General features: G+C 44.8%; 1 protein-coding gene across 1 annotated transcript in view; it reads right to left on the reverse strand.

Annotated features, from left to right (window-relative positions):
• Positions 1–14,258, reverse strand: part of MAPK8IP2 (mitogen-activated protein kinase 8 interacting protein 2) — an 84,758-nt gene that overhangs the window by 30,481 nt on the left and 40,019 nt on the right. Inside the window, exon 3 of the mRNA XM_040343147.1 lies at positions 9,904–10,152. Within this exon, the coding sequence (XP_040199081.1) occupies positions 9,904–10,152 (249 nt within the window). The remainder of the gene's footprint in view (positions 1–9,903; positions 10,153–14,258) is intronic.

A 14,258-nucleotide genomic window follows, 5' to 3' on the forward strand; every position in this document is an offset into this window, starting at 1 on the left:
GGACTGTTATCAACACAGGAAACATGCGCTACTCTACATGCATGCTATAGACATCCCACAGGTATAAATTTAAAGGAATATTTCACTTTTATTGTTACACTTTAAGCATTATTAAAATCACTGCTCCCGAAAAAATGGCCGTTTTTAAAAAGTTTTTTTTGCATTGATACATGTCCCCTGGGGCAGGACCCAGGTCCCCAAACATTTTTATTTTTTAACAAGAACTTGCATATTAACCTTTAAAAAAAAATCATTTTTTTTAATTGTTCATGTTTGTATCCCATAGACTTTAACGGTGTTCGCACAAATTTTTTGCCTGTTCGTATGTTCTGCTGCAAACCGAACCGGGGGGTGTTCGGCTCATCCCTAACCCACGCTACGCCACTGGTCTCATCAGACAACACCTACCTAGAAGTGCATCCTCTTTTGTGAAGTGACAGGCAGGTGCACAACCCATCGCTAGTGTCCTTGTTTATTACAGAAGCAAGTAGGTTGTAGCTTGGCCCAAGCGTCCTGCCTAGGTTGCATTGTGAATGATCTGGCTCAGTTCCAGTCAGCAAGCTAGAGGTAAAGAACTGACCTAGGAGGCTGCAAAGCTGAATCGGGAAATAGGGTTGTCAACTGCCAGACTGTGCAGAGTAGCAGTGGTGTGTGAGTGTGTGTCAATTTTTGACTGACTAAATTCATAGTAATAATGAGGCAATACCACTGATTGGTAGTTAGGCTTCTGTATTAGGTACATTTAATGCTCTTGCAGAATGTAATTATCATTCTAAAACTGAAAAGGGATGTTAAGCCCTGCATAAAGCCATCAGTTCATTCTGTAATTTCTTTATATCTACTGAGAAGGAATGTAGCATCATAGGAAATCAAATTTCATACATCTGACTCAAACTTAAAAAAAAATCAAAGTTATTATTATTAATATTTTTGCTAATAAAGTAGATTATTTTTCCATATCAGATTTCATCAGTTCTTATCTACCGACAAATTGTTTGTAGTGCTAAAATTATTTGTGCCAATAAAGGAAAAATATAGTGAATACTCTCAAAATGTGATTACCACTCGTCCATCTAGCATTGTAAAGGGAATATGCCTGCCTTTACAGCTATTGGACTTAAAAAAAAAAAAAAAAGGCGGAATTGCGCTTTAAGTCAGCAGCTACAAATACTGCAGCTGCTGACTTTTAAAATAAGGACACTTACCTGTCCAGGGCACCCACGATGTCAGCACCCGAAGCCAAGCTATCAGGTGCTGCCGCCGCCAACTTCGGTAAGAGGAACAGGAAGTGAAGCCTTGTGGCTTTACTTCGTGGTTCCCTACTGCGCATACGCGACTCGTGCTGCGCGATCCCACTGGTCCCTGCTGTTTTCTGGGACCTGTGTGTCTCCCAGAAGACAGCGGTGGGGCGAAGGAAGTGGCGTAGATACCCGCGGGTGGCTCGGGTATCTATGCCTGGAAGTGGGAGCAAAATACCTGTATTAGACAGGTATCTGCTCCCCCCTCCCCCCTGAATGTTGCCAAATGTGACACCGGAGGGGGGGAGGGTTCCGAAAAGCGGAGGTTACGTTGTTGGGTGGAACTCCGCTTTAAAGTCATTATAAATGTGGATTTGGGGCCAAATCCACAGAAGAGATACTCCGGCGTAAGCCGTCGTATCTCTGGTTCTAACTTTGGAACTGATCCTCAGAAGCAGTTTTCCTAAGTTAGGCAGAAGATCCGACATCTGTAAGGGACTTACACTGCCGGATCTTAGGATGCAGTACCGCATCTGCCACTGGGGGCATTTCGAGTCGAAATGCCTCTGTTAGTATGCAAATTAGCACTTAGGGCGATCCTCAAAGCTTTTGTGCCTAGTTTTTTCGCCGTAAGTGTTAGTTTGCCTGGTGTAAAACTAGGGCTGCTTTTACAAAGTGTAAAGTTAGTCACACCTTGTAAAGGCCCATTCAAGCGACGGCATTTGGTATGCATTCCCGAGGGAGAACTCCACGGCAATTTGTAAATTCCAAACCGGCATGGGTTCCCCCCCAGGAGCATACCAGGCCCTTAGGTCTGTTATGGGTTGTAAGGAGACCCCCCCTCCGCCGAAAAATTGACGTAGGGGGTCCCCCTACAATCCATACCAGACCCGTATCCAAAGCACGCTACACGGCCAGCCAGGAAGGGAGTGGGGACGAGCGAGCGCCCCCCCCCCTCCTGAGCCGTGCCAGGCCGCATGCCCTCAACATGGGGGGGTTGGGTGCTCTGGGGCAGGGGGGCGCACTGCGGGCCCCCCCACCCCAGAGCACCCTGTCCCCATGTTGATGAGGACAGGACCTCTTCCCGACAACCCTTGCCATTGGTTGTCGGGGTCTGCGGGCGGAGGCTTATCGGAATCTGGGAGTCCCCTTTAATAAGGGGGCCCCCAGATACCGGCCCCCCCACCCTAAGTGAATGGATATGGGGTACATCGTACCCCTATCCATTCACCTGTAGGCAAAAAGTAAAAGTTAATAAACACACAACACAAGGCTTTTTAAAATATTTTATTATTCTGCTCCGGACGCCCCCCCTGTCTTCGTTATTAGCTCAATTACCAGGGGGGGCTTCTTCTTCCACTCTCCGGGGGTCTTCTCCGCTCTCCGGGGGTCTTCTCCGCTCTCCGGGGGGGTTTCTGCTTCCGCTCTCCGGGGGGGGCTTCTCCGGACTCCGGGGGGCTTCTTCCATCTTCTCCCCTCTTCCGCTCTTGACTCGGCGAACCCCGGTTCTTCTGCAGCTCTCCGGTGCCTTCTTCTTCAGCGCTGGCTGCCTGCTATGTTTGTGTGTTAGCTCGATTTCAAACAGGCAGCCAGCGCGGTCTTCTGTGACGTCAGGGTCTTCTGTTCTTCTCCCCTCTTCCGATGTTGCCTCGTCGCCTGTTGTCGCTGTAATGATGGAAGCGCGCCTTGCATCCCATTTATATAGGCATCACCGTCCCATCATGCTCCGGCAGGTACCCACGTGGTGGGTGCCTACCCACGTGCACCCACCACGTGGGTACCTACCGGAGCATGATGGGACGGTGATGCCTATATAAATGTGATGCAAGGCGCGCTTCCATCATTACAGCGACAACAGGCGACGAGGCAACATCGGAAGAGGGGAGAAGACCAGAAGAGAAGATGACGTCACAGAAGACCGCGCCGGCTGCCTGTTAGAAATCGAGCTAACACACAAACATAGCAGGCAGCCAGCGCTGAAGAAGAAGGCACCGGAGAGCTGCAGAAGAACCGGGGTTCTCCGAGTAAAGAGCGGAAGAGGGGAGAAGATGGAAGAAGCCCCCCGGAGTCCAGAGAAGCCCCCCCCGGAGAGCGGAAGCAGAAACCCCCCGCGGAGAGCGGAGAAGACCCCCGGAGAGCGGAGAAGACCCCCGGAGAGTGGAAGAAGAAGCCCCCCCTGGTAATTGAGCTAATAACGAAGACAGGGGGGGCGTCCGGAGCAGAATAATAAAATATTTTAAAAAGCCTTGTGTTGTGTGTTTATTAACTTTTACTTTTTGCCTACAGGTGAATGGATAGGGGTACGATGTACCCCATATCCATTCACTTAGGGTGGGGGGCCGGTATCTGGGGGCCCCCTTATTAAAGGGGACTCCCAGATTCCGATAAGCCTCCGCCCGCAGACCCCGACAACCAATGGCAAGGGTTGTCGGGAAGAGGTCCTGTCCTCATCAACATGGGGACAGGGTGCTCTGGGGTGGGGGGGCCCGCAGTGCGCCCCCCCTGCCCCAGAGCACCCAACCCCCCCATGTTGAGGGCATGCGGCCTGGCACGGCTCAGGAGGGGGGGGGCGCTCGCTCGTCCCCACTCCCTTCCTGGCTGGCCGGGTAGCGTGCTTTAGATACGGGTCTGGTATGGATTGTAGGGGGACCCCCTACGTCAATTTTTCGGCGGAGGGGGGGTCTCCTTACAACCCATAACAGACCTAAGGGCCTGGTATGCTCCTGGGGGGGAACCCATGCCGTTTTTTTCATTGAAAATTGGCATGGAGTTCTCCCTCAGGAATGCATGCCGAGCGACGCTGTCATTTTTTTTTTTATAATTATTTGTTTTCCCGGCGCGTCTTTTTTTCACCCGTCGCAATCCACAAAGCCGCCCGGCGTCAATTACGTTCGCGCGATGCACGTCGGGAAAATGACGTCACACGCATGCGCAGTACGGCCGGCGCGGGAGCGCGCCTCATTTAAATTGTAAACGCCCCCCGGAGAGGAGGAACGCCTTACGACGGCGGCACTTAACTTACACGGCTTGAAATTTTTACGTAAGTGCTTTGAGGATCAGGCACTTAGGTAAAAACTTTAAGTCAGTGTAACTTAACTGCTGAAAGTTAAGTTACGCCGCCTGGCTGAGGATTTGGCCCTTGGTTTCTAGCCTCGGTATTATGTAAGCTTTGTAAACCTATTTTGCAATTCGTATTTAAATTTCTAAGACTTCTGCAATATCTTATAAATTGCATAAATGCCTAATTTGTATGCCATTTCTCAGTTAATGTACATAAGCTTATATTACCCAAATTAATCTAAAAGTATCTGTTTTCATCAATATGTTGACAATATGCAGTTGTATTTCTCTGTATCATCTGATGTCTGTAAGTCCATTATCTCCTTGTTTCACTGCATAGATGACATTAACGTGTAACGGTCACAAAATCTTTCAGCTAAACAAGGAAATGTTTTGTGTTCTTGGAAAAAATGATATAATGGTTTATTCAAATTCCTTGAACACATATGACTATTTTAGGAAGCTAGTAATCAGGAATATTTTTTGGCAAAGGATCATATTATTAATATCGGAATAATGGATGGTCTGTGATATTTCTTCTACTGCTATTAGATTGCACTACTGTACTGTTCATTTATGTGGACTAAATAACATACAAGTTTAGAATGGTCCTACTGCTATTATTCTACAAGTAATGGTAAAAGATTCATTAAAAAAAATATATTATTTAATTAATTATTACAATTATTTAAACATTTCCTAAATTGCTTTACTGGTCAGTTGTTTAGGAATGTATTATTTATTTTGCATGGTCTTGTCCCTTTCTGCGTGAAATGTTTGTTAGATATGTGACTGACAATCATATCAGTGGTTATTGCTAAAACTCTAACATGAGTAGCAAAATTCTGTAACTATAGCCAAAGGGGCAGATCCACATACATCTGCGCCGGGCTGTAACTTACTTTGCTTTGGTTTGAATCCTCAACGAATTTGCGCCGTAAGTTACGGCGGCGTAGTGTATCTCTCGCGGCGTAAGGGCGCGGAATTCAAATGGATCTAATGGGGGCGTGTTTTATGTTAATACGTTGTGACCCAACGTAAACAACGTTTTTTTGGAACTGCACATGCGCCGTCCCTGGGGGTATCCCAGTGCGCATGCTCGAAATTAAACCGGAACCCGCCAATGCTTACGACGGTAACGTCATTCGACGCAAATTCCTATTTGCGAACGACTTACGCAAACGACGTAAAAAATTAAAAATTGTACGCGGGAAGGACGGCCATACTTAACATTGAGTACGCCTCAGTATAGCAGCTTTAACTATACACCGGAAAAAGCCGAACGCAAACGACGGAAAAAAAAACGACGTACGTTTGTGGATCGCGGGAAATAGCTAATTTGCATACTTGACGCGGATTACGACGGGAGCGCCACCTTGCGGCCGCCAAAAAATTGCATCTACGAAGACGTACGCCTGTCGGATCTAGCCGAGGTGCCGTTGTATCTTGTTTTGAGGATTCAAAACAAAGATACGACGCGGGAATTTTGAAATTACGCCGGCGTATCAATAGATACGCCGGCGTAATTTCTTTGTGGATCTACCCCAAAAGGTCTGCAATGCTCTTAATATTTGCAAATAGTTGTTTTGGGGTATGGGAAAAAATTGCTTTTTTTTTGGTGGTTTCTACATACTGTTTTTTTTGGCGTATAAGACTACATTTTAATAAAAAAAAACTGGCCAAAAAGCAGGGGTCGTCTTATACGCTGGGTCAGCTGCTCGGATGCCTGCTGGATGTGCAGTAATACTGAATGTAGCTTCGGGTACATACAGTATATACCGCTTAGCCAATCCCGGTGAGCGATGTATTCAAATGAATACAGAGCCTGCTCGAATTGGAGTAACAACCTCGGCCAATCTGAGCAGGCTACATACAGTAGCCATGCTCGGATTGGCTTTGAGAGTCAGAGAGGAGTGGGCTAATGATGTTACAGCCTCTGCCAATCCAAGAAGGCTTTGTATTCATTAATAGAATACATCGCTCGCTGTGATTGGCTCCTGCTCCAGCAAGAAGGAAGAAGAATATGGCTCCAGAAGGAAGAAATATAAAGCGACGAAAGCCTCGGAAGGGGGGTCGTCTCATACGGTGAGTACAGGCTATAAATCTTAAAAAACTGTAAAATTAGGGGGTCTTCTTATACGCACGGTCACCTTATACACCGGCAAATACGGTATTCAAAAGCCAAAAGGTAAAAAAAAAAAGAAGAAAAGAACAGGTTGACCAGGGTTAAAACTAAAGAAGAATTCCAGCTATGGCATTTTTTACATAGTTACATTGGGCCAGATTCACATAGAATTACGCCGGCGTATCAGCAGATACTCCGACGTAAGTCCGAATCTAAGGCCGTCGTATGTTTAAGTGTATTCTCAAACTGAGATACACTTAAACATGCCTAAGATACGACGGCCAGCGCCGTTGTATCTTAGGGTGCAATATCTACGCTGACCGCTAGGTCGCGCTTCCATTGCAGTCGGCGTAGAATATGCAAATGACTAGTTACGCCGATTCACGAACGTACGCTTGCCCGTCGTAGTGATTACGTCGTTTCCGTAAGAGATACGCGGCGTAAAGATAAACATGCCCCCTAGGTGGCGTACTCAATGTTAAGTATGGCCGTCGTTCCCGCGTCGCAATTTGAAAATTTTACGTCGTTTGCGTAAGTCGTCCGTGAATGGCGCTGGAAGCCATTTACGTTAACATCGAAACCAATGACGTACTTGCGACGTAATTTCGCGCAATGCACGGCGGGAAAATTCGAGACTGAGCATGCGCAGTACGATCGGCGCGGGAACGCGCCTAATTTAAATGATCCACGCCCCCTACATGGATCATTTGAATTAGGCGGGCTTGCGCCGGTGGACTTTACGCTACGCCGCTGCAAGTTTACAGGCAAGTGCTTTGTGAATCAAGCACTTGCCCGTAAAACTTGCGGCGGTGTAACGTAAAGGAGATACGTTAGGCCGCCGCAGTTCTACGAGAATCTGGCCCATTGTCCAACTTGGAGATTGGCCACTTGGTGTGAGCACCAATTAGAGCTCACTTTGCTTTTTTCTCAATGAATGCAAAGTAGTCTCTGATTGGAGGAGAGGTGAGGAAGTGCTTTGCATTCTCTGAATAGCATCCTTGTCCAGTGGCAGACCCCCTGTGTTCTACGTTGGGGAACAGGAGTTGTCATTTGCGGTGAGAAGTTGCCAGGAGTCTTTGGCAGGGTTTTTTTTTCGCCTATTCGGCAGGCATTGGTAATCATCATGATTGGAAAGCATCTTCATTGCTGAACGATGTTATTGACAATGGATTTCCATTGTGGGATATTTTTTGGGGTGTTTTAATTTTAATTAAAAGACTTGTCAGAATTTGTGTGTTTTATTTTCTATTTATATATTTTTTTGTAAGTTAAGAATTTTCTGAAGACGCCCAGTGGGAGGGGCAAAACGTGTCAACTGAGCACATCCTAGACCTAATGTATCACATCCGGCAGTTGGAACGCATGCTGAGGCGGCGGTAATTACCTGTCTATATGCTCTGTTTTAACAACTGAATGGTAAGTGCACTTTGAGATATATTTTAAATATATCTCGGTTATACACTATGGAAAAATCTTCTGTGATTTCATGGCATGGACTAACGAATCGGAATTATTATGAGATATGGAGGAGTGAAGGAGAAACGTTGAATTAACAACATATCCAGTGATAACACAGGAGGTTTTCCCTTAACGCTCCAATCCTGACATTTTCTGGTGAGTGGGGACACAAGAGAGCACCTTATGAAATAATATGTTTTTTGCACCAGCAATTTGAGGATGGCACCTTTTCTACTACTTTAGCCCATTTCTGAAGAGCTTAATATATTGTTGGACTAATATTATTGTGTCTAGAGCAGTGATGGTGAACCTTGGCACCCCAGATGTTTTGGAACTACATTTCCCATGATGCTCATGCACTCTGCAGTGTAGTTGAGCATCATGGGAAATGTAGTTCCAAAACATCTGAGATGCCAAGGTTCGCCATCACTGGTCTAGAGGGTTTATTAAGAGGCAGCGCTGTGTATATTTTGTGTAGTTGCCATAAGGGTTCTTTTAGTATCTTTCCACAGCAGCAGCCCTAAAACTTAGGCCCTGTACACACGAGAGGATCCATCCGCTGGAATTGATCCGCGGACCGGCTCCAGCGGATAGATCCCCTGGTGTGTACAATCCAGCGGATCTTTTTCCGGGGATTTTTATCCCCTGGGATGGATTTCAAGCGGATAAAAATTTGAAGACATGCTTTAAAATCTATCCGCTTGAATCCATCCCAACGGATTGATCCGCTGGTCTGTACAGACTCACCGGATCAATCCGTCCGAATGGATCCCCCGCATGCGTCGTAATGATTCGACGCATGCGTGGAATTCATTATATGACAGCGTCGCGCATGTCGCCGCGTCATCATCGCGGCGACGGCGCGACACGTCATCGCGATGGGATTTCGATTCGATGGTGAGTACACTCCATCGGTTCCAAATCCGCGGAAATCTTCGAGAGGATTTATCCGCGGAAACGGTCCGTTGGACCGTATCCGCGGATAAATCCTCTCGTGTGTACTAGGCCTGAGTATTGTATTTAATTAAATTTTTCCTTCATTTATTTTGCACTGGCATTTTGAGGATTGCACGTTGCACTTTAATTTACATTGGCACTTTGAGAATTGCACTTATTATTGCTTTAAAGATAGTAAAGTGCACGGAAAGAATTTAAAGGGGCAGCGCTGTATATATATTTCTAGTTGTTATGTAACAATATTGTTACACTGCATTTATGAATGGGGAGAATATCAGCAGTAATACAGTTCAATCACACAGCAGTGACTTTAGCATTCCTACAACACAGACTGGAATCTTGGCTGTGAAAGTGACTACTGGAACTCAATGGTTACACTTGCCAGAGTGGGTACGGCAAAGGTAATGCATGGAGCATACTAGATACACCTCAGCTACTTTACAAGAAAGGATTTCTTTACTGAAGCATAGGGGTTATTTACAAAAGGCAAATCCACTTTGCACTACAAGTGCAAACTACAAGTGCAAAGTGCGACCTCTGAGACTATCACAGTGCAGGTGCATTTATACGGAGACTTGATTACACACAGGTGGATTCTATTTATCATCATTAGTCATTTAGGTCAACATTGGATCATTCAGAGATCCTTACTGAACTTCTGGAGAGAGTTTGCTGCACTGAAAGTAAAGGGGCTGAATAATTTTGCACGCCCAATTTTTCAGTTTTTTATTTGTTAAAAAAGTTTGAAATATCCAATAAATTTCATTCCACTTCATGATTGTGTCCCACTTGTTGTTGATTCTTCCAAAAAAAATTACAGTTTTATATCTTTATGTTTGAAGCCTGAAATGTGGCAAAAGGTTGCAAAGTTCAAGGGGGCCGAATACTTTCGCAAGGCACTGTATGTAGTGTCAATATGCAGTATATTATAATCATATCACCTAATTGTAAAGACTCCCTTCTAACGTACTCATTATATTCATTGATTGCGCTAGCCATATTCATATATCTTCCTGACTTTATTATATCCTTCTGTTCCTCTAATTCACATATTTATAACCTCACCTGTGTTCGAGGGACACTAAGTCTCAGAGTGCATGGTCTGTTTTTCAGTAAATCTTCAGGGGGAAGAGGAGAAGGACTTGGTGATGGAGGCGACTCATCTTGTTTGCTGTCTTCTTGAGGCTGGATTTCCTCCTCTTCCTCCTCTTCCTCTTCATCGTCTTCCTCATCAATCATTTCAAATTCCTGGAAATCTTCCTGAAAGGTGCAGATAGCGCGGGAAGGATCGCATCTTCCAAAACCAAGTCCTTCCTACAAAGGGAAGAATGGTTGCATTATGGATATGCACCTTTCAAGTTGAATAAATCTAAGCAAAATAGTAACAATTCAAAAGTGAAAAGGCAGCAATGCAATTACAAAATGTTTACAGATAATAAAACTCTGATGCTTAGTTCACATTAAAAATGGTTAAGCTTAAAGGGGTTTTCCACCCATTTTTTAAGTTTATTAAAAGTCAGCAGCTACAAAAAGTGTAGCTGCTGGCTTTTAACAAACTGACACTTACCTGCTCCAGCGACGCGCCGGCCGGGGGTCCGCTCCTCTCCCCCCCTCCCCGGCCGGCGTCTTCATTGTCACTGTGGGCACCCGGCCGTGACAGCTTTCGGCTTCACGGCCGGGCACCCACTGCGCATGCGCGAGCGGCGCGGCGCTGCGCTGTTTGATTGGACAGGCGATCGCCTAGGACCTGACATGTCCTAGGCGATCGCCTACAGGGAGGTGCTGCCAAAAGGCGATTAAGCTTAATCGCCTTTGCAGCCCCTCGGTGGAAGGAGGAAGTGGGACAGGAAGTCCCCTTCTCCTGAAGCCCCCACTCCCCCCCCAAAAAAATTACATGCCAAATGTGGCATGTAAGGGGGAGAGGAGTGGGTTAAGAGGAAGTTCAATTTTTGGGTGGAACTCCTCTTTAATATATTTCCATTAAATGGATGCTTTAACACTGTAAACCAAAACATATTCAATATAAAACAGTTAAAGTGTATGTAAACCCTAGATCTGTTTATTTTTCAGTATGTTTAGCATAATGTCTTATTGTATACAGTTTTCTTAAACAAATATTTTTTGGGAATCAATTGCAAGCTTTCTTAACTAGAGATCTTGCCAGTAAGAGCACTTCCTGTTGCAAGCTGACAACACTAAAGTCCCATACACACTATTAGATTTTCTGCAGATTTTTGTCTTCAGATTTACCAAAACCATATAATTTGAGGTCAAACCTTAAACGCATATACACAACCGTTTTTCAATTTTTTTTTTAATGTCATTAAAAACGATCGTGTGTGGGCTCGAGAATATTTTTCACGATGTAAAGAATGGCCATTAAAAATTTAGAACATGCTCCAATTTTTCACAACGTTTTTAACGTTGTAGTTTTTAACGTCGTAAAAAATGGTCTGGGCTTTAACGACGTGAAAAAAACGTGCATGCTCAGAAGCAAGTTATGAGACGGGAGCCCTCGTTCTGTTAAAACTAACGTTCGTAATGGAGTAAGCACATTCATTACGCTGTAACAGACAGAAAAGCGTGAATCGTCTTTTACTAACACAAAATCAGAAAAAACAGCCCCAAGAGTGGCGCCATCCGAATGGAACTTCCCCTTTATAGTGCCGTCGTACGTGTTGTACGTCACCGCGCTTTGCTAGAGCATTTTTTTTTCACGATCGTGTGTAGGCAAGGCCGTTTTAACGATCGGGTTAAAAAAAACGTTGTTTGTTCTAGACCATTAAAAACGTAATATTTTACAACCCGAAAAACAGTCGTTAGAGTTTCAATTTGTATGCAATCCAGCAGGCCCTGGCACTATAATGGTTTAGGCGAATCTAAAGACAAAAATCTGCAGAAAATCTAAGAGTGTATTTAGAAGCAGTGCTGTTAGCATTCTGTGCAACTTCCTTCTGTTGGCCATTGTGCTAGCTATTTGGTAGATCAGATAGGCAACCCATCATCCAACTTAAGGAGCTTGCATGGCTTAAGCCTCATACACACGATCGGACTTCCAACAGACTTTTCCGTGGATTTTGCTCCGAAGGGCGTTGTCCATGAACTTGGTATGCATACACAAGGTTTTTCAGCCAACAAACACGAATGTAGTGACGTAATAAACGTACTACGTGGTTTTTCTGTTTTTTACCGCCACCCTTTGGGCAACTTCTGCTATTGTTGTCTGATCTTTTGCAATGGTTCTAAGCATGCGTGTTTGTACTTTGGACTTTAGTCCGATGGACTTGTGTACACACACGATCGGATTTGCTCCATCAGACATTTGTTGCCGGAAAGTTTGTACGATGGAGCGTACACAAGGTCAGATTGTCTGCAAAAACAGGTCCATCTGAGGTTTGTTGTCAAAAAGCCCGATTGTGTGTAAGGGCCTTCAGTGTTGTGAGCTTGCAACTGGAAGTGTTGTTACTGGCACAATCTTCTTCAAGTTAGAAATTTTGCAATAGATTTACAAAAATTATTTAGTTTTAAAAAATTGCATACAGTGATCCATGATGCCAACCATACTAAAATAGAATTGGGTTTACATACACAAAGTCCGTAGAAGAAAATGTGAGCCACACTGTGTATGAATCAACAAAAGAATACCCACAACAGAATGTAGGAGAGTATAATCCCAAATATGGCAACAATTCCTATAAGGAAAAGCTGAATATGGGGTAGCTATGGCTCAGACATGCATGCTGTTGCTATAAATATTTTTATATTTTAATATCAGAATATTCTCTAGAAAGATATAATCGTACAGCAGTGTTGTACTCAATTTACTAAAGTACCATAATAATACTCAATGTATTACATATATTATATAAAACCTGTGGAAATTTGAAAATAAATCTCAGATTTTAATTTGTTCTATTTGAATGCTGCTTTCAATAACGCTTGCCCATAAATATACATTTTAATTTAAATGTAATAATAGTTACTAATTGCAATTGTATTCAACATACAGTACATCAGAGAACTGTGGCATAAACCACAATTTGCCATTCTTAAAAATGAAAAAAAATCTTCCCAGAGGAATGTGACAATCATTTAACATTCGGTACTGTTCCTGGAAATAAAGGACAGTTATCAAGTATACAAACTTGTTCCTGGAGATAATGCTTCTAAGGAGACTTTGACATGAATCACCCAAAATTCTGGCTGCACTCATTTAAATGGTTTTATTTTAGACCAACCCCTTGCTAACAGTATTCTCTCTGGTTGCCAGTACTGTCAGTTAGAAAAATATGTCAGTTGGGATTCCTCCAGTTTTTTGGTAGAAGACATCTAATGTTTTCTTTAACCTTGCTACATCCTATTCATTGCTATGCTTCCTTATCTCTCTCTCTCTATATACCTGTATATAGATGATGAAACAATTGAAATTCCCTGTTTTCCCTGGGGAATCTGCCAGTGTTTCCTTTGAGTGCTCAGTGTGTATAGAGTCCTGATCTGAGCTGTTGGCCTCAACCAGCTGGTCCCAATACATAAATATTCACAGCCCTGACAGGTTGCTCACAGAGCTGGTGGGTTTCAATCCATTCTCAATGTGTATTATAGAGATTAAATGTAGTAGGAAATCACATGCTTGACATGTTGGAGCCCCAGCACATACACATGCTATTCCCTTATCAGTGTCCAGACCCTGGCGGAGGTCTTCTTTTTTTTAAAATAGAAACAGTAGTATATCCACAACCTTAAAGCGTACAAATACTGCAGCTGCTGACTTTTAATAAATGGACAGTTAACTGTCCTGGAGTCCAGCGATTTCGGCAGCAGAAGATGAGCAATCGCTCGTCTCTCGGATGCCCCCACCGCCATCATCAGTGAGGAAATCAGGAAGTGAAGCGTTGCGGCTTCACTGCCCGGTTCCCAGTTGCGCTGCGCCGTCCTCACTGTTCCCCTCTGTGTTCTGGGAGCCGTGTGTTTCCCAGAACACAACTGACGTACTGCCCGCAGGTCCCCGCAGAGTCTATGCCCGGAAGTGGGTGTAAATACCTGTCTTAGATATCTGCACCCCCCTCCCCCCTGAAAGGTGCAAATTGTGGCACCGGAGGGGGGGGGGGAATCCGATGAGCGGAAGTTCCACTTTAGGGTGGAGCTCCGCTTTAACTGCATGCCGACCAGCCGCCGCAGTTATACGGCGGCAGGTCGGCTCTGCTGGGCGAGATCACGTAGCTTTACGTCATCTCGCCGAGCAGCCAATAGGGACGCGATCGCCGCCGGGCACCCGCGATCGCTTGTTACAGAGCGAGAACCGGGAGCTGTCCTGTCAGGGGAGAAATGCCTGACCGTCTGTTCATACAATGTATGAACAGTGATCAGTGATTTCCCCTAGTGAGTCCCCCCCTCCTACAGTTAGAACACACCCAGGGAAC

This window comes from Rana temporaria, chromosome 3 (assembly GCF_905171775.1).
Source record: "Rana temporaria chromosome 3, aRanTem1.1, whole genome shotgun sequence".
NCBI lineage: Eukaryota > Metazoa > Chordata > Amphibia > Anura > Ranidae > Rana > Rana temporaria.